The sequence below is a fragment of the Lepisosteus platostomus genome, chromosome 8 (genome assembly GCF_059453375.1).
Source record: "Lepisosteus platostomus isolate fLepPlt1 chromosome 8, fLepPlt1.hap1, whole genome shotgun sequence".
NCBI lineage: Eukaryota > Metazoa > Chordata > Actinopteri > Semionotiformes > Lepisosteidae > Lepisosteus > Lepisosteus platostomus.
In genome coordinates, this window is record NC_142618.1 from 40,272,677 (window position 1) to 40,297,366 (window position 24,690).

At 37.8% G+C, this 24,690-nt stretch overlaps 1 protein-coding gene and 1 long non-coding RNA gene across 4 annotated transcripts; one reads left to right on the forward strand and one right to left on the reverse strand.

The window, feature by feature from the left end:
- Positions 1-4,589: 4,589 nt before the first annotated feature.
- Positions 4,590-9,117, reverse strand: LOC148657316 (uncharacterized). The gene is made up of 2 exons (XR_015940934.1): positions 8,887-9,117; positions 4,590-5,253 (listed from the first exon to the last, which is right to left on the reverse strand). It is a non-coding gene; the product is annotated as an uncharacterized LOC148657316 (long non-coding RNA).
- nsun6 (NOP2/Sun RNA methyltransferase 6) lies at positions 8,479-23,558 on the forward strand. 3 transcript variants are annotated; one of them, XM_088643406.1, is made up of 12 exons: positions 8,479-8,546; positions 9,112-9,184; positions 11,720-11,875; positions 12,536-12,630; positions 13,472-13,581; positions 14,144-14,297; positions 15,248-15,329; positions 15,913-16,032; positions 16,912-17,056; positions 18,143-18,291; positions 19,373-19,498; positions 22,102-23,558. In XM_088643406.1, exons 3-12 carry the CDS (start codon positions 11,765-11,767, stop codon positions 22,315-22,317), a joined length of 1,308 nt encoding a protein of 435 aa, XP_088499532.1. In that variant the 5' UTR covers positions 8,479-8,546; positions 9,112-9,184; positions 11,720-11,764; the 3' UTR covers positions 22,318-23,558. The 3 variants fall into 3 exon arrangements, with proteins under 3 accessions (XP_088499532.1, XP_088499530.1, XP_088499531.1); XM_088643404.1 differs by lacking the exon at positions 8,479-8,546 and having other exon boundaries at positions 9,110-9,228; XM_088643405.1 differs by lacking the exon at positions 8,479-8,546 and having other exon boundaries at positions 9,110-9,228; positions 12,539-12,630.
- The last annotated feature ends 1,132 nt before the right edge of the window (positions 23,559-24,690 follow it).

Genomic DNA, 24,690 nt, shown 5'->3' on the forward strand with positions numbered 1-24,690 from the left:
TACAGGCTGGTGACGTCACTGTATCAGACAGCCCACAGATGTGACATCACTTCATTTAAAAAGCTGAATTTAAGCAAGTTAGAAGTGGAATTTTGACGTAAACCAGCTTTTTTTCTCCGATTTTATTGAAACCTTTTCCTCCGTGTTGTTACCACTTGAATTCTTTGCTGTTTTTTATCTTAATGTGACACAATTGTATTGTCCTTATTGTGTTCAGTTTTAGAACCCATGAAGAAAAATTATTTCTAAAACATGCAAAAGCTGTTCAACTACAATATTTGTTGTAAAAACCCTTAGCCCACTCTTAATTTAAACGTTTTTATTATTTTACTGTAACAAGCTTAATATGTAACATGTTTATATTTAATTTTATTCTCAAATTTATTTAGAACACTTTGTTGTTGTAGGTAGTAGTAAATGCTTTACACTTCAAATATCAGGGTAATAGAGATTACAGCAAACACATATGAGATATTTCAAGTTGTATAATTTGAGCAGAGATGTAGCCAGGATTTTCTGGGGCTCTCTTTAGACCCCCAAGTCTAAGGTTCTAGAGACCTCAGTTTGGAAAACCACTGCTCTATTTTATTAAATGTGTAATGAACTAAACGTTATACAGCAGAGTAGACACTGGGTTTTCACAATGCTACAAAAGAAACCTTTCTTGACAGTATTTGCCAAGTTGGTTTGTGAACTTACAGAAGTCTTGATGCAGATGCTGCACATCACAAGTTAGCGTGGCTTCAGGTCCAATGATGTTTGTGCTGCCTATGACACAGGAGACTCTTCTACTTTCAGATGAATCCTTTCACTAATCTTTAGAGCGCCCATGGGTCCACCATGGGTCTAGCCACAAGGGTTGTTATACGTTCCCATTTTACTTACTTGCCGGGAGGGAAGGTCTTTTTGGGTCACAGTGTTCACCATTTCCATTGCTAAACCAGTTCTCTAGAGCATCTAGACTTTGATAGTCATTCCCAATGCTATTAATCTCTCTCTACTTCATATGTGTTACAGTCAAATCCGGGTTGAGAGATCAGCGAGGCAAACAAATCCATAAAGGGGCAAGACGAGAGGGTAGTCGAAAGGTCCAAAGCAAGATGGTTCTTCGTGTCGGTGGTCACAGGTTTGAGGACGATGCAAGCTCAGGAGGTGGATAGATTCCTACTGAGCGAGGACCAGGAGTGAACGGAGGGTTTAAATTGTGAAGGAAGAGGAGATTGAATAATGAGGATTAATTGATGCCGGCTGTGCTCATAACAATATGGGCCTTCAAAAAATACATTTTACTTTCATGCTTCCTCCAGCGCCCATAGTGAGCTCAAGTACTCTGCTAAGAGAGTATGAGAACCCCAAAGATAAGTAGTGTTTTTAGTAACCAATCTCAAGTCTCTTGAAACAATATGATGTATGAATTAAACAAAATCTGAGTAATGAAGGTAGAGAAGTTGTGAAAAAGAAAGTGAACAGAACCCCCAGTTCCATTCAATCTAACTAAAGGAAATAATGGGTTTAAATAATTAGGTAGATTTTGAAGATTGAGTTTGCATAAAAATAAGAATCAAATACATGGGTGTGGGAAATCTCTGAGGAAGTTAAAAAAAGTTATTGATGATCATCAGTCCGAAAAAGGGTTACAAAACCATTTCTAAGGATCCAGTACTCCACCATTGTCAGACAAATCTCTACCCAGGGGTGGTTGTCCTACCAAAATCTCTCCAACAAACTGGAAAATTATTAAAGAAGTTACAAAGAACCCCAGAGTAAATTCCAAGGAACTGCAGGTTGGATCGGTCTTGTCTGTATAGTGTGACTATTAATGACTCAACTATCAGAAAATGACTGAACAAAAAGGGGGATGTTCATCGAATGGTAGGAAAGAGAAAACCACCGCTCTACAAAAAGAGCACGTCAATGATCAGAAGGCTTCTGCAACAATGTTCTCTGGACAGACAAGTTAAAGGTAAAAATCTTTGGCATCAACGAGAAATGTCAAAACACTGAAATGTGAAAACCAAGCACTTCAGACACTGCTTACAAACAGAAGAATATCATCATAAGTATTAAACAGCGTGGTAGTAATGTGATGGTTTGAGCCTGTTGTTGCCTTGTGAACTGAACAGCTTGCCATCATTGTCACAACAATAAATTCGGCATTGTATCAGAATACTCTAAAGGAGAATGTTAGACCATCTGTTCATTACTTCAAGCTGAACCAAACGTGAGTCTTGCAGCAAGACAATGATGCTAAACATACAAGCAGATCTACAAAACAATGGCCGCAGAACAATCAATTCCATGGTTTACAAAGGCCAAGTCAAAGTCCAAACCTCTGCCCCATTCAGATGTTGTGGCAGGACCTGAAGCAAGCTGTTCATGCAAATCAGTCCTCAAATGTCACAGAGTTGAAGGAGTTCTATAAGGAAGTTTGGTCTGAAATTCCTCAAAACAGACATGAGAGATTGACCATTGGTTACATGAAACATTTATTAAAGTCCTTGCTGCTCAAAGCGGTGCCACCAGTTACTGAATCTAAAGGCTTGCATACTTTATCACACATGTATATTAAAAGTTGCATCATTTAAGGATCGATAAGTGTTGAAAGAGTATCATGTCTTGTGTCATTTGTTTCACCAAATTAACTTTATCTGCTATTAAGACAGACCTAAAAACACTTTACATTTCAAACATGCGAAATACTTGAAAATCCTAAAGGATTCACAAACTTTTTCTCAACATTGCAAACATCAAGAATCAAAGGAGTTTCTGATTGTTTAAACTCGTAATCATTTTAACCATAATAAAGAGTAAACATTCAACCACCTGTAGAGCCCAACATAAATACAAACGCAGAAAGGAAGACGGAAGGAAAGGAAGACAGCAGTCATCCTTTATTTTCATAATAAACTAGGGTTGTGTAACTCTCTCAAATGCACAATGAAGTGTTATTGGAATGATAGTATTTTCTCAAAACACATACATAAATTGATACATACATGATGGCATATTCACAGTATTACAGCTTCTTGGATAGGAATAAGTCATGGGTTCTTTCAAACTAGAGCAGTTCACAGCTCACAAGGGCTTCATCTAACTGGGCATAAAAATCGGATAAATTTAGGATATTGAAATTGCCAATTTCTTGATTCTTACACTTTCTCATTGTGTGTATTTGCAGTTTGTCTATATGTTGTGGGTGTCAAATTGTTTGTTAACATTACTCTGGAAATATTGGCAATTGTATATGTCGTGTCTGCAAGGTTAGCTAAGCTTTCTCTTCTCCCCTACATATCATCAGTGAAATGTTTTTGCTATCTTATATATAGCGTTGTGAGAATGTTTAGTATGTAATGATTAAAGGTTGTAAACTGTTTTATTTGAGAGAATGAGAAAAAGGAGGAAAATGTATGGAAAGAGAAAGAAGAAGAATACATTGATTTCACTGTGCAAATTTAGAGAATTACAATATTGGAGCATTTACGTACAAAATAAAATGAACTAAAAAATAACAAACTCTTAACTAAACCTCTCTTTCTCTCCCTCTGACTGTATACTGTCACGGCATACTGTATACTGTCACAGTGGTAACACCTCTTCTCGAGAAAGAAAGGCAGTGCAGAGAATTGTCAATATGGCCCAGAAGATCATTGGCTTTTGTCTCACTGAGATTAAACAGCTCTATGAGGACCACTGCCATGGTAGAGGACAGTCACCACCCCAGGTATGAGCTCTTCACCCCACTGCCCTCAGGCAGGAGATACAAAAGCATATGGACACTTACCACCAGCTTCCTCAATAGCTTCTATCTACAAGCAGTGCGATTGGCGAACACATTTAGCCATGCCCCTTGGACCACACCTGTACCATCTTCCTCATTATAATTTCTTATTTATTGCACATCTCCAGTCATTATTTACATGTCTGCATTGTTTACATTCAAACTGTTTATTTGTTTACTTGTACATTGTCTACTGTTTATTTGTATATTATCTTGATGCACTGTCTGCACTTTGTGTTTTTGCATTTGTTTTAACAATCGAGAGACTTTCTGTAAGTAAGAATTCCATTGTACCAGTACATGTACTGGTTACATATGGCAATAAAGTTCAAGTACAAGTTCAAGTTTACTGTATAGTATACATTCCAGGTTTTGTTGTCTATGTCCTGTTGTCCAATTACACATCTATTTCTGCTCTTAAGAATTTAACTTTGAACAGTCAAACAGGCCAATGACATGGCTGACCCTATCTCTGTTTCTCTCATTCTCTGCCTTTATATCTCCCTTGCTTCTTTTATTATCTGTGTCTTCTACCAGGCAGAAGAAATTATCATGGATTACACCAGTAGTCACATGGGTGTAAATAAAACAAAGAGATAAATGCAGAATATTAGAATGTCATATAGTTTCAGTTGCAAACTTGAGCTTTGTGTATAGTCATTGCTAAAGCTTTTCTCAGGATATGTACTCCTTATAAACATATAAAATAAAAGGTAATAGTGTGTCCGGTTACTGCCCTCTGTAGACAGTTACAGACGTCTACTCCTTTTTATCCAATTTGGAGACTGTTAGAATATGGCACAAGTAAAGGTTTAGATAGATAGATACTTTATTGATCCCGTGAGGGAAATTGCAGTGCAACAGCAGCTTAATACAGACAACACAGCCACAGTGTAACGAATGATACAATAATAATAATAATACAATATATACACTACAATCAGTACAGTGAGGGGTGCACTAAAAGAGTTACTCACAGTCCAGGACACACAAAGAACAAACTAGAACAGAACAGTACGCAGAAAAATCGTATTGCACATATGAATATATAGATGTAAATATAGATATAAATATAAATATAAAGGTATTGCACGGGTCCCTGGCATATATTGCACAAAAAATGGTTGTAAATGGGAAAAGAAAAAGAACAGATGTAGCAGTAGATGTGTAGATGTGTTCAGTCCAGAAACAGGTCACTGTCGATGTTGCCTCTGCCCAGATGCAAGTAGGATGCGTTGTACAGTCTTATGGCAGAAGGCAAGAATGACCTCCTGTAGCGCTCCCTGTCGCACCATGGATGAATCAGTCTATTGCTGAACGTGCTCTTCATTTCTACAAGCTGGTCATAGAGGGGATGGGAGATGTTGTCCATGATGGCGTCTAGTTTGGACACCATTCTCCTCTCAGCCACTACCTCCAAGGGGTCCAGGTCAGACCCAATGACAGAGCTTGCTCTCCTGATGAGCTTGTTCAGCCTTTTAGAATCGAAAATACAAAATTTATTATTTTTTATTTACTATTTGTATTTACTAAGAAACACAACATTTCAGCTGTGGAGCCTTCTTCGGGTGTGGGGTAGAATAAATTAGTTTAACACTGTAAAGTAAAAAAGTGAAATGTAAGAAGTAAATGTTACAGCTGTGGAGGTTTGTTTGGGTGTGTGAAGGCAATAGAAAAAACACAAACAGGAAGAGTGGAGACAGTTAAAAAAAGATGACAGTAGGTATGTAACGGGTAGAAATAATAATAATAATAAACTTTATTTTATATAGTGCCTTTAAAGGTGGCTTCTCAAAGTGCTTTACAGGATGACAACAACAATAAATAAGAAGAATACACAAGATAAAACAAAATTACAATATAAAGAGGAGACCGTGGATGGTGGTACTAAGTAAAGGCTTTTCTGAAGAAGAGGGTTTTGAGTTTAGAGAAGGTGACTCTCTGATATCCATGGGGAGAGAGTTCCAGAGCTTGGGGGCATAACAGGAGAAGGCCCTCTCACCCATACAATGTAGACGGGCTTGGGGGACAGTAAGGAGAGCAGAATTAGAAGAGCAAAGGTTGCGAGGTGGGGAGAAGGACAATAATAGTTCAGACAGGTACTGAGGTGCCAAGCCATGCAGAGCCTTATAGGTGAGCATGAGGATTTTAAAATCTACATGGAATTTGACCGGAAGCCAGTGCAAGGACTCCAGGATAGGAGTAATGTGAACACTTGCACTAGACCTGGACAGGATTCTGGCTGCTGAATTTTGGACATACTGCAGTTTGTTCAGAGTAGATTTAGATACCCCAGCGAATAGAGCATTACAGTAGCCAATTCGAGAGAACACAAATGTGTTGATCAGCTTTTCAGCCACAGTTAGTGATAGCATATGGCGTAGTCTAGCGATATTTCTGAGGTGAAAAAAAAATGTTTTGACAGTATGCTGCACATGTGGGTCGAATATTAAGCCAGAATCGAATATAAATGGAAATCTGAGATACAGATTCGGGGGGTGGACTTGGCAGGTGGCAGTCTGTGTGGCGGGAGTATGAATAAATTAGTAGATTACTGAGTGCTTAGGAATGTGTGACATAAGTCAAAGTTTAATTTTGATTTCTAATGTCTTTCCAGTACCTGTGATTTTGAATCCCTGTGAAAGCACACTGGCAGAAAGTACAGTGTAATCATGATCAGGAAAATGTTATGCTATTGGTGACTGGAGATGTCTTGGTTCTCGCCTTCTGTGAAATGGTCAGCTATCCTTCTTCATATTTCATTGATGTTAATGGCAGAAATACTTTGTTCAGGATATGTAATAAGCAGCAACAACAACTTCGAAATAGTTACAGTATTTAGTGGCTGAGATAGGACACACACACTCACACCAGGCTCAAGTTTCCAAGAAGCCAATTAACATACCAGTATGTCTTTGACTGCGAGGAAAGCACAGTACCTAGAAGTACCCACACAATAACTGGGAGAATATACAAACCCCACTCATTCTGTATAGTGCCCGGGGTCCAGAATTGAACAGAGGGCTCCAGCACTGCAAGGTAGCAATGCAAACTATTGGGCCACCCATTTTTAAAAGAAAATAATTAAGTTTACAAAAGTGTACATGCAGCAGTTTGTAATTTAAAAAAAAACAAGCATCACAAGAAAGGTGCACATATTTTTGCAAAGCACCCTATGACTTTCTACACAAATGGTGGGGTTCATATCTATTTGACATTAAGTGATGCTGTAAAGCTTTATAGATAAGGGGGTTTAATCAAACAGCCAAGCTGGTTAATTCAATACCCAATCATTAAATTACGTCTGACTTTTTTAGTACAAAGTAGTATTCATAAATAAATATCAGAAAGAACGTCATGGACTGAGACATAGACAGACACATTCAACTTAATTCCAGGTTGTTTATTTAATTTAGAAACTCCAAATAGAATGCGATATTTAAGACAGGAGGTTAGTCATTTAAAATTTCAAGTAGTATTTCAGAAAAGGTGTTGTTTGATTTTTCAAATATTAAGACTGAATGATATCAATTTCAGTTCAATTCAATTTCAGTTTAAGCTTTATTATTCTCTGGGGGAAATTAATTTTGCAGCACATCCCAATACAGCAAATCAGGAAGAAAAACATTACTAAAAGAGAAGGCAGTCCAATAGTGTGACAGGAGATTGGAGAGTTATTTTACATAATGTGGGAGAGATATTGTAGAAGGGACTGAAAGATGTCCTGAGTACTGATTACTTTTACACCTGGGGACATAGACCTGCCAGATGGAAGTGGTGTAAATTCACAACGGAAGGGTTGAGACACTCTATAAAGTTTTGGCCTATTTTACAACCCCTTGTTTGTAGAATAATTGTAGAATATTGTTCATTATTGGGCAGCAGTGTTAGCGCTCTTGCACGAGCTTGGTAGCTGAACAAGGTTGAGCCTGGTCAGTCTTGGAATGGGTGACTTTTAAGGTTCTGGTTTCCCACCTGTGTTCTGCTGAAATATTAAAGAGGGCTAAATGTGACTTCCCAGCAAAGCAGCGTCAGCTGTCTCATGACGTAAATATATATCCAACGGATATATTTTTTAGCTGATTAATAATTTGTCACATAATTTAAGATGTATAAATCAAAAATGTTACTGAGAGCACATTATTTGTTTCTTTAGATTTCCACATATACCCATGTTTAAAACAGGTCCCATACTGTTTGCAAAATGGTTTTGAACCGTGTTGTACAAACACAAGCATAAATAGCAAAATAAGGTTTTTCTCAAAAATATCAACTTGGTAATATATAAAAGAACGTATTATCACCTATTACACTGTAGTTCTTTCAGTCACACAAATAAAACTATGACTCCCAAGATGCACTAGAAAATGTCTGTACTAGTGCAAGGTCTCATGGGAAACGAAGTCTTCCTCCCACATAAATATTTTTAAAAATTGAATTACAATTAAAATATAACAGAAATGTAAATAAAATTAATTTACAATATTATACAAAAAACACAGATAGTGTCCTAGAAAGAACTGAAACATTAAAATATACTTTTTGAGGTTTCTCTCTCGATGCAGTCTACAAAACTACAGTGGGAGGAAATGCGCATAAGTTTTACGATCTAGCCAAAAGCAAGGCATGGTATGAACCAGCGGGATACGTTGTTTCTTCTGTCCTGGTCTAATCTTGTGTGTGCTTTGTATGAAGGTAACACTGGATATAGATATTTGCTCGTTTATATAAAGATTGCGCATAAATTATAATCATGGCCGATTAGTGGGTGAGTACTTAAATACATATCAGCCTCATCTTTATTTTCTTGCGAATTGCACACGATCCTTTTCGCGAGCTAAATTAAGTCCCGTGCTTGAATGTATTGCTCGCCTTGGCGAGGTGATTTGGTTGGCTTTTATAAATATCACATCTTTCTCTTTTATTTGGTCCACTTTTTTTACTGCTCCCAACCGAAATACACCCCCCTTTATAATAATATGTTAGTAGAACAATAGTTAACGAACCCATTATGTTTACATTTTTAATTTATATCTTGTTAAAGTTACACCAATACTTGAACCACAAACGAAATATTATAAAAGGTTCTAATAGGAATTAAGACTCACAATGTGACAACCTGCAACGAGCAAGCATCCACCTCCAGGAGGTCGATTTCTCTTGGGTTTACGGGGTTTCCTATGTCAACAGCACGTTACTGTAGTATCTGCGCTTTCATATGTTCTTCCAGGAAATGAACGTACAGCTTTTCCCAATTTTGACGAGAGAATTTTACTGTTTTTTTGGTAATGGTTAGGTCTCCGAATTTTCAGCCCCCTCCTTGTTTATTTCAGGATCCTTGAGGACTTGAGGTGCACTGTACTGTACAAGAAGAGATGTCTGTTTTCCCCAAAATAACATTACGAGGTGATGTGAAGCAATATCTTGGTGATGTCTTTAAAAATAAAGAGGTAGGATATGTGAGTTTAGTTGTTATATGGCTTTTAAATGTTGAAATTCTTTACTATTTGCTATTAAATATTCTTTACAAACTTTACTATTGTTCCATTCCATCATAAGTAGTCACCACAGGTGTCATGTCAGTTCACTTCAGTTTATTTGTCATATGCACTTGCACATATGCACATTTGTCAAGTGCAATGAAATGCTTATTTACATGTATGCTCCGATACAAAGACATTAAGGTATCACCAAAACATAAACACAGAACAGCAACAACAAGTTAAATAACATACAACTTTAAAAAAGTAAGGAAGTACAAAAGCAGTGTGAGAACAGAAAAGAAACAACACATCAGTGTGAGTAATAATGTAGGTGTAGTCATGTAAATGAGTTTAGGCGGTGGTAGAGGTAGAGTTCAGACAGTTTACCTGTCATGCTTACCAGAAAGAAGGGGGGAGAAAAGTGAGAAACCAGGATGATTGTTGTCCAATAAGTGATACTTCCTGCGTTTCTGAGACAGTGAGTTGTAAAAATGACCACAATAGAGAGAAGCTGTATTCCATTAATGGACTGGGCTGACTTATCACCCCCTATAAAGACAACAAGCTGCAGTCAAACCACACTTTAATGCCACATATGAGCCCATTTCAAGAGCGTACCTGTAAAATGTGGTAAGGACAGTCAAAGAAGGACCAATTTTTTTCAACTGTCTGAGTAAGTAAAGGCGCTGTTGTGCCTTCTTTGTAGCTCCAGTTACATGGCTGGGACCATGTTAAATCATTAGTAATGTAAGTACCTATTGTCATTTTTGGATTCATGTTCACTACAAGTTTGTTTGAAGACTTTTATCTTCCTCTCATCAAGACACAACAGACAAATTAGTTATGCAATATTGTACAAAAAGAGATTTCTTAACTTTAATGTAAAATATACTATATGTGGAAATGGAATTATACATATTTTTAAAAACACAATTTTAATGGACAATATCTGATTAAATCAGACTAATTTAAAGCATTTTTAGGACCATTATGGGTGAAGGTAGAAATCTAAAGTTCTTAAACAGAAAAGAGCCATAGAAGCAGCAGAACACATACAGGTTCAGGTGGGTATTTGCGTCAGCATGCGTAGGCTGCAAAGGAACAAGTAATAGGTTTATTCCATGGTGAAAAAAAAGAAGAAAGAAAACATAACGTTTCGGCCGTGGAGCCTTCTTCAGGTGTGAGAGAGACAAGGCAGTAAGCAAAGGTAATGTAGTGGGAGAATAAAGGCTGGTAGAGATGAGTGAGAGGCCAATCAAGAGGTGTGAAGTCAGAATGGTTGTAGAGAGGTGTAAATTGAAACCTCCAATGAATGGAGAAAATTTAGAACAAAAGTAGTCTGTCGTTAAGAGAAGGGGGAAGGTGTGATCCTAGCTGCAGGATAATTTTATTTCTGTAGTCTTTCTAATGTATGAGTTCAGAAAACTGTCTTTGAGAACACAGACGGAGAGATTAGAGTGGTCATGGCCATCAGAGGTGAAATGAGAAACAATGGGCTTGGAGAAATCTTTAATCTTCACAGCCCTGACATGTTCTCTGAAGCGGTGTCCGAGTTTCCTTCCTGTTTCTCCAACGTAGATGGCTGGGCATTTACTGCAAGAGATACAGTAAATAAGGTTGCCAGAAGTACAAGATGCCATCTGGGTGATCCAGAATTGTCCTGAGGGGCCTTGAATGAGTGTGGTGTTAGATATGTACTTGCAGGGGATTCAGTGAGCTCTGTTCCAAGGGAAAGTGCCTGGTGTGGATGGTTGCTGAGGGCGGTCAAGGGAGCTGTGAACAAAAAGGTTGCGCAGATTAGGTGGTCGAAAAGAGGGCCCCAATGGAGGGATCATCCTGTAGGCTGGAAAAGTTGTCGTTAATAGTCCTGGGGATAGGAAGTGTGTTGGGGTGGTAGGGAAGCACCAAAGGAATGCGGTTGTTGTGATTGAGTTGATGGTCCGAGGGGTGTTTTTGGCTCAGGCAAGGGCTCTGTCAATAACACTGCTGGGGTATCCTCTGTTGATGAAAAAGGAGTACATTTTGAGGGATTGGTTCTGGAAATCAATGTCGTCGCTGCATAATCGTCGTGGCCGAAGGAACTGTGAAAAAGGGAGAGAGTTTTTAGTGTGTTTGGGGTGAAATGAGTTATACAGGAGATAACTGTGTGAATCCGTGGGTTTGTAATAAACTGAAGTGGAGAGTTGGGGGTAGTTGATTGAGAAGTTGATGTCTAGAAACGGAAGAGTAGTGGAAGATATGTTAACCGTAAATATTTGAGGGACAGGTGGAAGTTGGTGAAGTGATGCAGAAAACACTCAAGCTGGTGTTTGGAGCATGTGGTTCCAACGAACACATACAAGGCGTGCAACAACAGGCAAAAAGAGAAAACTCTCAGAGAATAAACAGTCAAAAGCATGACCCAGTTCATCCCTCAGATTGATGCTGTTTTATTAATGTTATCCTATTGCCCTCACAGCTGCTGGCTGTCCTTGGCCAAGAGGATGCAGAGAGGAGGTTTGAAATGCTTCTCAGTCGTCTCTCCCACCCCCCGGCCTTCACCTCCGTCAGGGTCAACACCCATCTAGCATCTCCAGAGCACGTCAGACGCTGCCTGTCTGAGGAGATCCGAAAGGTGATGGACCTCCTTTGATCTGCTTGACTGCAGCAGCATTTTCTTGCTATTGATGGGATGATTGGATGTGATTGGCAGCCTCTGCTGAGAGTGAACCAAATGCTAGCTAATACACCTTGGAGTGAGGGAACACCCCAGTTTTAAAAACACCAGATGGTGCTGTTGTCTAATGAGATTGGTGGAATTGCTAGAATTTCGTTTCAGAGGAATTTTTTGGTTACTAAAAATATATACAAACCGTTTCTTTAATTAAAATAAATCACGCTAAGAGCTGTGAGATGTTTCACATTGAAAGTATATTCAAAACCACTAGTATGCAGCTGTAATTTAACACAATAAAAGGTATTACGGCTGCGCCTTTTCATATAGATGTCCTATAATTGAATGTCAAATGCACATGCTTGCTTGTTACTGTACAGAGAATTTGTGCAGAACGTCATAAGGCAAAACAAGACATATCCGATGTGTCTGTGTAGCAGAGTAATGTAAATTGTCTAAAGTTACAGAGTCCGTTTATTTTTATCAGTAACTCATAAAAGCATTCCCATTTATAATGAAACTTTATTTCTTCTCCTTTTTAAGGTAATGCAGGCGCTTTTATAGAGAGGCTTCTCTTGTCTCCCTGTTAGCAGAACATTCTAACCTTGGTGTTTATCCTAGCAGCAGCAGATGAATTCATTCTCAAGCCATGACCTTCCCATATTTAATCACCCAGATGTTCCAGATGTTTTGCTCATTCCTGTTATTGGTCCAAGGTACAGTATGGCTATAATTTCAAAAGTAGAATTTTGCGTATAGAAAGGAGGGAAAAAATACCAACCACTGAACATTGTTTGAACAGAAACCTCTTAAAAGTGACCTACAGGTACATACTGAAATATTTTTCTCAATATTGACATGCTAATTATGCACATTTGTAATGTGTATGCATATTATGATATTAGGAACAAGTAATAGGTTTATTCCATGCTGAAAACAAGAAGAAAGAAAACACAATGTTTCAGCCATGGAGCCTTCTTCAGGTGTGAGCTGAGCTGAAGGCTCCACAGCCAAAATTTTGTGTTTTCTTTCTTCTTTTATTCAGCATGGAATAAACCTATTACTTGTTCCTTTGCAGCCTATGCATGCTGACGCAGCCACCCACCTGAACTATTGTGATATTATGTTAATTGTTTCTGTCTCACTAACCTGATTCCGTGGATTATGGACTGTATCAGTCATACTGGCTGCAATTAATTACTGTTTTATCAGATCTTACTTTCCCTTTTGTAAAATGTCCAAACACTTGAGCAGTAGTTTCATAAAAAGATAATTCATGTATTATATGAGAAAGGGACAGCTTCACAAGGCTGGCTTTAGAGCTGCAGCACTGAACAGAGGCTAAATGGTGTCCCATTCTGGGTTTTTCCTGAACCATTCTCTCCCATCACTTCAGTAGGTGACTTTTACTACTGCTACTGGAGCACTTCTGCATCAGAAACCAGTGAATCCTTCAAGTTTTGAGTAGGAAGGTTCAACAAAGGGAGTGTCTTTCTGTACAAGACTTTTGCATTTGATGTGTTTGTTGTAACAGTGTGACCTTGTTTCTGTTCTCAGGGTTTCTCTGGAAAGGCACTCTTTAGAAGTTGTGGTGGGAGCTCAGTGTGGGAATGCAGTGTTACGTGGAGCTCATGTCTTTGCTCCAGGGATCCTTGCGGCTCCTAAATGTAAGGAAGAAGTAAGAGCCAGCTCTCTGCTCTGTAAGAAACCAAGTGAATGAACGTTGTCAGAATTACTCTATAATCATGACTCATTAGTAAATTATCTGGCATCAAAATTATCTAAAAAGTTAATTTACATCTGTAGTATAGAAGGTAAGACAGAATATGATCATTCTTTTGTCCAGAAAAAAGAGCACTAGAAGGGACTGGAAGTTACACTTAAAATAGTTTAGATTATCTGTAAATTCCACTATAGGTAAACACAGTGTACAAAAGTTTTTCTTTTTTGTATTTTTACAAAAATTGTATCATTTCTGTTATCATTGTAATAATAGTTTTTTTCTTACCCATCAGCCAGCCAAAAATTCAAGATGGAGAATTTGAAATGAACATAGAAATTGAAATGCTTTTCAACGTTATTTTACAAGGTTTCGGTACGATGTGAAGCTATTTTGATTTATCTAGTAGAGCTGGTTTCTGTTATTATAAATAGCTTCAGGTAGGTTCTATTTACTCCATGTTGAAGGGATTGCTTTGAATCAATCTGTATTTGCTAATCCATTCTCAGACATGAAGATGGGAGATGTGGTGTCTGTTTTCTCTGACATTGAAGGACAATGTACAAGAGGAGCAAAGGAGTTCCAGGGGAAGCGAGTTTTCATAGGAAATGGAATTGCTGAAATGAGCCGCAGTGATATCTTCTGTACAGATCAACCAATTAAGTGCGTACTCCAACTTCAACTTCACCTTTAGTGTTATTTACAGTGTAGTTTATTTTCAGATATTCCCTTCTGAGATGTGTTTTCAAAGTTAGAAACCCAAACCCTAGAAAGTAGCACTATGTCAATTTTAATATAATTCATTTTGATAGAGATAATAGTTTAACATTAAATACATGCAGCTTTTTAAATGCAGTGTAAAAGGGACTCATCCCAGGTACTTCAAATGACATTTATATTTTTTGATTGGACTTCAGAGTGTAGTGTAGACGTTTTGTTTTCAGCTATCCAGTACACTCACCTACTTGAAATGGGTCTGAAACTAAAAATATACTTAATAGCATTTTACAAGAAATGGAGCCATTGCTTAGAATATCGTTAAACAGAGTAGACATGATAGAATATGACAAGCCCTCTTTGCCATAGTGAGGTTAAAGTGGCTTTCGATGTTCAGCTAGTGGCGATCTATACTTGCAGTGCAGGATTAATCTGACAGACTGGAGGCTTCTGTCTGAAGTCCAGTTTCTGCACAATCACTGAGATCGGAAATCTTAGATGACAGCGCAAAGCTCTCCCAGGGACACCGGGATTGTCTAGAGTAGTCCACAGTTGGACTAGTTTGGGGCATTCGACAGCAGCCACCCTGCTGATGGTCTGGGTACCTCCTGGGAATGCATGGTATCAACAGGAATTATCCTTCAAATAGTACTGAAGCTCCACAGTGTCATGTTGAGAATATACTGAGAACATATAGAATACTGTATATATAAAAACACAGTATGTAGATTATATAGAAAAGCTGAAAGTACAGTATATTTTGGTTGCAATTAAAATGTTAAAGGTATTTTAATTATATCTACAGTGCTCGGTGAGGACGTTCTGATTTGTAGATTTGGTAGCAATCTTGTAGTTTTTGTATACGCAGAATACACTTTACATGTTGTGTTCTTCAGGGGAATTGGCATAAGGATGACAGAGCCCGTGTACTTCAGTCCTTCGTTCTACAATGTTCTGCCAAATCAGGTGTTCTTACAGGTATCTTCTTCTACCTCCTGACTTCCAATGAGTACAACCATAAAACATGCTAGGAGAGAAAATATGTCTTTCACCCCAAAAAAGTCCTTTGTATGGTTTTGAACTCCACCAAAAATTCCACCTTCTGAGTGCATATTACTTCTGTTTCAGAAATAAAAAAAATGGCATCCAGGATACTGTACTTTTAAAATGTCTGAACAAATATTATGTGGGGGAAAAAACATTCTAAATATTTGGCAAAGCAATCATAAGCAATTTATTGTTTAATTATTTTTGACTGCAGTAGAAATTTATTATTTGGCTTATTTGTGGTGAGCAATACACTATAGAAAGGATGGTAACCAGAACTATTAGCTTACATTATGTTATCTGTTCTTCTACAGTGCATTTCCAACTTCTCTCCCTATCTCTGGGAAGAGGTGTTTTTTATAAATCACCAGTACCAATAGACTTTACAGTGGTGGAATTGCTTGCACAGTACATTCAGAAGAAGCTGATGACAAAGATATGAACTTCATCTTTGCTTGTTGGAGAGGTTTGGATACAGGATTGAGTGTACCTTTTTCTTGTCTTCTATAATTAGAACCTGCCTTCAGCGATAGTGAGCCATGTGCTGCAGCCTCAGGCTGGCGAGAGAATTCTGGACATGTGTGCAGCCCCAGGTGGAAAGACCACTCACATCGCTGCTCTCATGGGGGATGAGGTAGACTGAGCCAGTGCAGCCTGTCCCTGAATAATCAAGGATGTCTTTACTAATTCACCCATTTCATCATTAGTAGACAGTAAATATGTTTGCAAACATGAGGCTTGACATCTGAAAAAATGTATGAAAGTAGATGTTTTTTTCATGGACCTATCCACATAACTGACATAACAAGGGCAAAGCTTATGCTGTGGGTAAAATTTAAAAGCAAGACAACATATAACATATTGACTCTATAAAAAAAAATTATCATTATTCCAAAATGTGTTACTTCCACACAGTTTCATGCATTGTGATGAATTTCAGATTCCTTATTCATATCTAAAACAAGAGAGGCATCATATGTTTCAGTAGAGGTTTACTCTATTATGTCAATCTTTATTTAAAAAAATGCAAAACCTGCTTGTCTCAGTTCTGGCATGTAATAATATGATGCTGGCATTGTTTATAGCATGGCTGGTTTCTCTACTGCAGGAGTGGCCAACACTTGTCCTATAAGCTCACTGTCCAGAAGGATTTATAAGCTAGCTTTAAATCAGCACTTTATAAATGCTGGGAGGAGTTTCACTCTCCAACTAGAGCAGGGGCTAAGTAAATTTAATGACATAGAGATCATTCAGAATTTAAACTCACAGACTCTGCAGTTCTTAAAAATGACAGTTGAACATTTTGGACTGAACTGAACAAAATAGTCTTGCTATTTTGATCACAATATCAGTGTTCCCATTGTTTGTACAGTATATTGTTGATTCTCGAAGATCTGCTAGACTGCCTAGACCATAGAGGACTCATACTAGTACCTTATACATTCTAATAATCGCAGGCACTATTTGGATAAAGATGCACTCAATTGCTAACTAGCCTTACTGCTTTCTTAAGGGAGAAGTGATTGCCATGGACAAGATAGCAAATAAAGTGGAGCGGATTAAACAGAATGCCCAGATGCTGGGTCTGAACAGCATTAAAGTGTATTGCTTCAATGCGATCAAGGCCATCTCTGGTGATCCAGCAGGGAGCTCAGGAGGTAAGGAAACAAAGCAATGTCCAGCTGAACCGAGAGTGGCCCTGTCTCTAGTGTTGACACATGGCTTAGTTCTAGAACTTTCATATTCCATCATACACCTACTGAGGCAGTGGAAGGTATTTGAGTGATTTTTTCTCTGTGGATTCTGTGGCCAGCTTATATAAAATGTTAGAATTCAAACCAAACTTGCTCTTACTGAATCTAACAGCAGGAAGAACTAACAACAACAAATGTTATAATGCTTCTGTGGCTCAGTGGTGCAAGTAAAATCAGGTTCTTTAACAAGTCCCTGCAGATTTATTGATTTATTGAGTGTCTGCTTTCCTTGAAGTCTTTGTTTTGTCATTGAAGATTTTTTTTAAGTAAAAATGTTTATTATGCGTCTGTACTAACAAGGGAAATGGATGAGTGAGGTCCATCCATTTCTTCTGCATGAACCCATTTGATCAATTAATTTTTGCTGTCTCTTGACTAGTGATCATCTCAAAGTCCAAGAAAGACTAGCTGGCTTCACAGGTGCATTTTAGGAGAGAGTTGTTTGCAGAAAACCAAATTATTGCTCCATCAACCACAATTTGAATGATTCTTTAAAGAATTGATTGCTAATATGCACATCTAACACACATCTATCCTCAATCACATGCATGAAATTATGTAGATTAACAGAGGAGAGAATCCGATTAAATAAATATGCAGTCTGTAAAGGAAGAGATGACAGGTCTGCATCAAGAGATGTACACATCAGTGGCATATTCACAAGCCTTGAACAGCACTGACAGCGAGCAGCTGTGGTCTTTGGAGAAGGCTTCTTTACAGTATTTTGTTTCAGTCTCCACTTTGAGTTTTAGGCAGAAAACTTTTGGCTGAAATTAAATATAGATTTAAAATTATAGTATCAGACGAAAGTTCAGTGATCAAGCTTTAGTGGATGTCTTGCTCAATTTGGCATTTGGATCCTTTCAGCCACAGTCAGGGATATTGTATTTTAATTTTCTCTGCAGAAGCAAATAATTTATCAAACAGAATTTAAAATTTGTTTTTTTTAACTCTTAATTAGTATAGACACAAAAAGCTTGTCTCTTTCAGGTGGCCCTCCATTCCCTCCAGAGTCGTTTGACAGAGTGTTGCTTGATGCCCCCTGTAGTGGTCTGGGACAGAGACCCAACATGGCCTGTACTTGGAGCCTGAAGGAAATTACATCTTATCAGCCCTTACAACGCCAGCTCTTCACTACAGTAGGTTGATGTCTTAGGATCATTGTGTAGTAGCTAACAGTTGATATATGAGTTTTAGTTAGATATAAACATTTTATTGAATTTCAGTCTAGCAGAGTTGGAAAAGTTCAGTTAAAGTGATAAAGTAGCAGTACAAGTAAGAGGCTTGATGGTGACTGGTCTGGAATCCCACAACCAGCTCAAAGTTGAGGCATAAAGAAGAGGAAACTTTACTTGTGCAGATTCACCTGATCCACATAAGAGTGATCAGGTGAGCTTTGAGTTTGGCCAGACAATACTGGATTTAACAGCAGAGCAACCAGACACTCCTAACATTCCTGCCCATCTGCAAGTGCACTACCTGTTTGTACTTGTTTGTCTTCAATCTCTCCACACACATTGCTTTGAGAACGCAAAGTATCACTATTGCTGTTTACCAAATGTTCTGGGGAAAAAATAATTGTGGCTGAATGTTTCTGTAAAGACTCTGGCTAGCTTGAGTGTTTTTTGATGTGGTTGAGAGTAAGCAGCAGAGGGCAGTCTAACTTCTAAATTAAAAATACACTGCTTTGACATTTCAAAGCTAAAACTCAAGTATAACTAGAAAATGCATCACAGGGGAAAGTTATTGGTGGTACACGCAGACCATTTTCAATAAAAGTCTTGTATTTGGGGCCTCAAGGGCCCATACATATAGTTTATAGTCAGAGGTTACTTCACAGTTAAGACTGTAAGTGTTTTTTTTTCTGAAATGTCACATTTTATGTTTGTTCAACTTATAAAATCCTTAGATGCTGTTGTTTTATCTCAAATGCAAGAAGGGAAAAAATGTCAGTATGTACCTCACAGTGTTCAAATAATGCCTAAAAGATTGTATTTTGATGAGTCCATGTCTTGCAGCTAGTCCGTGCTGTACAGGGAGTAGCAAAGGTTTGCCTTATTTAAGAGTAAGTGTGGAGAAACAAGTGTGTTGACCGAGTGGTCCTGTGGACTGTGGCTTTGCTGTAGAAGTGAAAAGGGGGTTTGTAGTGAAGAACTTCACACAGATTGATTTTGGTTTACTGTTCTAACATGTCCTGGCATGTCTGCTCTGTGAACACAGGCGGTGAAGCTGCTGAAGCGTGACGGGGTGCTGGTCTACAGCACCTGTACCATCACCCTCGCTGAAAACGAGGAGCAGGTCGCCTGGGCTCTACATCATTTCCCCTTCCTCTCGCTGCAACGACAAGTATGAAGCTCTTTCAGGGCATAATAATCTCCCACCGGTTCCTTTCTAGACTTCAGTTTTAGACTGTAGAAGACAAGGGAGAAGGGCTAAATGAATGTTTTAGAGAAGGAAATTGCATACTATGGATGTGGATGTAACTGAAGTGATTTAATCATTACTTTGCATACTTATTTAGTTAACATATTTATTTAAAGTGACTTAGAATAATAAAAATACAGTACACTAAAAATACAATTTAAAAATGAAGAATAATAAATATGTAACTTTATATAACTTTACTGTACAGGGTTTTACATTGCACAGGAAAATAAGGTAAATGGAATATAAGTAAAATGCAACTTTCAGGGTGCATGCCCAGTAATTATTTTAAACCGTGTTAAGACTGAAGTATAGCTGTGGAAGAAAATGATTGGAGAGTTGTTTGCTGGGCCTGTTACAATGTGACTGTAAAACTCAGAGAATGTTGTCCCAAATGGGTTTTAAACTGACTTGTCTGCATGAAGTAAATAGAATTGAAGATTTTAATTACCTTATTCATATTTTTTTATTCTGACTTTGAGCTCAGCTCTTTTTTGAACTCTATCAGTTCTATCTTTCTTCTTTTTATTAAGTACAAGATGAAAGAACATTCCAGATGCCTTTCCAGGGTTTCTGGGTTAAAGCAGTAGCTCAGGTCTGTGGGAGGCCAGTGAAGGCAGATAGAATTGAAAGAATTTCATGTTTATGCTTGAAGGTTCTTGTGTGCTTGCAGTTTAAATGATTCATTTACAAATAGGTCCAGGCTGTGGACTGCATTCCAGATTTATTTATAGAAGTATTTATGTTATTTATACTACTAACATTTTTTCCTTTTTTGTGCACCCAGATGTGATGTATATTTCACAAGACGATGGATGGTCTTGTCACTCTTCTTATTAAAAGTCGTTCTGGGGGCTTCATGTTCCAAGTGGCCCAACCAGTTAAGAAACTCTTCGGAGTGCAGGTTAAGCTGTATGATCACAGGCTTGAGCCTGGGTCAAATGACTGTGACAGCAGTGTACAGCTGACTGTGTGCCAGGGAGGCTAGGGTGGGATTATTCTGCCAGGGCTCTCTTGGCTGTCTGGGACACATTAACCCCAATGGCCTCCCGGTGTTGGTGAGGGATGTGCTTCTCCTCCAACCTGCTCTGAACCTCTTGTACTGCGTTGTTGTGCTTGTGATGAGTTAAAAGACAAGTGGCTCGAACGTGCTTACGGTTCTTATTCTCCTGGAGCGGAGTGGTGGTTCTGTGGCTCAGGATCTGCACCTGTGGCTGGAAGGTTGCCGGTTCAAATCCCACGGCCGGCGGAGGAATCCTACTCCGTTGGGCCCCTGAGCAAGGCCCTTTACTCCAACTGCTCCAGGGGCGATGTACAATGGCTGACCCTGCGCTCTGACCCCAAGCTTCTCTCCCTGTCTGTGTCTCATGGAGAGCAAGCTGGGGTATGCGAAAAGACGAATTCCTAATGCAAGAAATTGTATATGGCTAATAAAGTGATCTTAATCTTAATCTTAAGAGTGTAGTCACAGGGTTCTAGCTGTGAGCCAAGATATGAAAAAAACAAAACTGGATATTCCAAATTGTGTGGGCATAACAAAAATAAATGTTGATTCAAAATCTATTAAAAAAAGTCGAAGAAAACTAACTAACCCTTACACTTGCCTTGTAAACATTAACACCTACCCATGGAGGGAGGGGAGGAGAAATGTTGATGTGTTAATACTGAAGCGAGAGGTGATGGGAAACACTGCTCAGTCTTCTGTGGCTGTAAGTGTTCTCAAGTCACAAATGTAGGGAAGTTTAAGAAGGCCTTTATTATTGTGATTGGTACAGATAGAGATGACTGCCAAGACCAGGTGTGCAGGTACTGTAATTCTAAGATAATTTGAAGAGGAAAGTGAAGACCTCAGCTGTTCGTCGGGATGAGAGTCAGACACTTTTTTAATATTACAAATTTCTAACAATGTGGCAAAAACATGGCCATTCTGGACATGTGCCAAAGTTAATATTTTAATCACTCATTTTTAGGATATTTTTTTAACATTAGATTCATTCAGTTATCATGATGACTGATATAAAGCAAAAAAAAATGTAATTTTAAGAGCTATGACAACATGTTTATCTGTTCAACCTGTTTTTAAAGTGATGGTCTCTGATACTACATATTTTCTTGGAGAAAAAAAAATTCAAAACTGATTTTAAGTTTATATGCCCAGCAGAACTAAAAATAACCAAAATACCATTCAATAATGTTGAAAATATTCTGAAATATGTGTTTTGAATTGACGTACTATAAAAAATTGCTTTAAATGCAGTTTTAACACAGTTTTGTAGTTTTTAAATTTTAAATAAAAGGAACCACACAAGCTTTAATGTGCTATTTTTGTGTATTTAAATTTAAGGAACATTTAAATCAATCAATTATAAACTTGAAACTAATCAGTTGTGTGCCGCTTTAAAAGAAAATCAATGCAGTTTGCACAGCAGCCACCTTTCCCTCCTTCTGAAGTGCAGAATATACAAGCTGTGATCTCTCACCCCTGGATCCTGTTTGAAGCACACGTGTTTGCTTTGCTTATGCAGGAGCCACATGTTGGAGGAGGGGGTATGCTGGGAGCTGGCTTGTCACATGACCATCTGAAGCTGCTACAGAGATTCAATCCTGTCTGGGCAACAACTGAAGGCCTCACTCTCCACCCTGAAGAATATGAACACACTCAGGGAACCAAGTCTGACCTCATTCATCTGGCCAACAAAGATACAATAGGCTTTTTCATTGCCAAGTTTGTAAAAACGTGATTGTTTATAATACTAACCTTAACACAGCTATTGCAATCCCTCATACTATGCCATATAGGGAGGTCTCTGTAAGCAAAGAGACTTAGTGAATGCAGTTCTGCTAGAGTTGCCATAACAACGGAATGACGACACTACTACTATGGCAACAACAGATTTGCTAGCTGTTTAGGCACAGATCGGGAAGTATAATGCTGAAAGAGGTCAAAAGAGGTATTAACAATTTATTGCTAGTTAGACTGCATTTTATGTTCTCAGAAATTGAGATATTAATCAGAATTACAAAAAGTACAAACGGGTAGCATTTTTAGTAATGAGGAGCCTTTATGAATAATTTGACAAATAAAAATATTCCTAAAAGCATGGACTCAAACATATATTAATATAATTTAAAAACTACTCCGGAAAAATCTGGAACAAAGCTGCTTTGTGTGTGAACGGGAATTTTTTTGTTTAATCTTAACAAAGTGACTGGCATCATTACCCAATTGTAATGCTTAATTTGAACAATTTTTTGTTGGCTTTAAAATGCTAAGATCAAGCTGAAACTAATTAGTATTCATACCTGACTGGTTGTGAAGAAAATGGTTCTAAGGGAAAAGCAGGCCTTGGATGAAATGAAACTATTGATTATATCCTTACAATCTTGCTTAAATGTCTAATCAGATGTTTTATACTTTATGTATTTTAGTTTAACTTTTTAAGATCTAGATTAAAGGTGCTTATAAAGTGTATGTTCAAGTGGATATCTTAGCAGTAGGAAACACTTTTAGCATGGCATAAGAATACTTTAGATTTCACAAAAAAACATTGGGGATAATTAACACATTTTATCAAAAGTATTTAATTTACTGGAAAGAATGTTCAATTTAACTTGGAAGAGGAGATCAAAGTTGTTGAGAAGTACTTTCTGAACCAACCTTGTAATTCTGTGATAAGTCAAAAATGTTATCAATGTGAAGTAAGCTTTCATTTCAGAACTTTAAAATAAGTATAATCTAAACACTTGCAGTGTTGAAAGGGATAATTTAAGGGGATTAAATTGAAAAAAATACAGTACACAAATTTCAATATGCTAGTTTGAGATCAAATTACCATTTTTGCACGATATAAAATCATACTTGGAGACCAGCTATTTAAGTTTTTGGATCATGCAGAGTGGTTGGAAAATGTTTTATTTATTGGACTATAGGATGTATATGAATGTGACTAATAACTTGCACATTAAATGTTTTTGGGTCCAAGGAACCTGAATTTATTGTACTTTTTCCTGGAGGTTACCTGCTTACATTTATAAGTTTGGTACATAATTATGTCCATTCTAACAGCATTTTAAAATCTGTTCCAGTACTTCATTTTTATTATCCTTGGTGAATGTTTCACTAGTTAAATAGATAATGTAAAAGAAGATGACATTTGTCCTGCATTAAATTAAAGACTTTCTAATCATTTCCTACCGTTTTTCTTATTGAATCTACATGACAAAAACACAAGTTCATTTATATATTTTTTCCTTTATACATGCTGGCACCAGGAATGTTATCAGTCCAGAGAAGAACAACAACCAAATATATTGTGAATATGTCCTATGCTAGCAGACTGCAAGGGGACTTGTCCAAAGTTATTGAGTAAGTCCAGCTAATTTCTTCAAAATAATGAGTGAAACATGAACCAGGTGGAAGTGCATTTAAAGCTGAGAACAGGTGGTACTTCTGCTTCTCTGAAGACTATGTGGAAGTATGGAAAATTCTATCAGGCACATTGTTGAAGCTGATACCTTGGCTTCTTTCAAGAAATGGCTGGAGGAGATCCTAGGATCAATTAACAACTAACTAAATAGTCTAAATGGGGTGAATGGCCTTCTTTATTTGTACCTTTACATATACTCTTCCATACTGTACTTACCTAAACTGCCCCCACACAGCCACACCAGCTCCAGCACTATATTAGAAGGCTATTTTTTCGAGTGTTTCCTATATTTTGGCAGAGTAAAACAATACATAAGTAGAGAAAAAAAATAAAATTACTTTTGGAAAGCTTAAGATTCATCAATTATAAAAAAAAGATAATGACCATGCTCTCAACAAAAGCTACCATACAAAGAAATTACAGACTTCAGAACAGGAATGTGCATTTAGTTATAATTTTTGTATTAGCAGAAAGTGACTATCATCAATATAATCCAAGCTTTTATCAGATATGTGGATAAAGGCATCAGCCAAATAAAATGTGCAAAGCTTAATGTGCCAGAAGATGCACTCCTGATCCAGGATATTAAAGTGTGGGGGGGTTATACTGGGATACCACACAGGAATCCTGCTTTCCTCAATGAATTGCAGAAGCCAGGATGACCACAATGTACCTGCAAACAGAACA

Coding starts and splice junctions, on each gene's coding strand:
- nsun6 (XM_088643404.1), top strand. CDS start 9,154: ATGTCTGTTTTCCCCAAAATAACATTACGAGGTGATGTGAAGCAATAT. Junction 16,033..16,911: donor CTGCTCTCATGGGGGATGAG/GTAGACTGAGCC, acceptor TGCTTTCTTAAG/GGAGAAGTGATTGCCATGGA. Junction 18,292..19,372: donor AACGCCAGCTCTTCACTACA/GTAGGTTGATGT, acceptor CTGTGAACACAG/GCGGTGAAGCTGCTGAAGCG.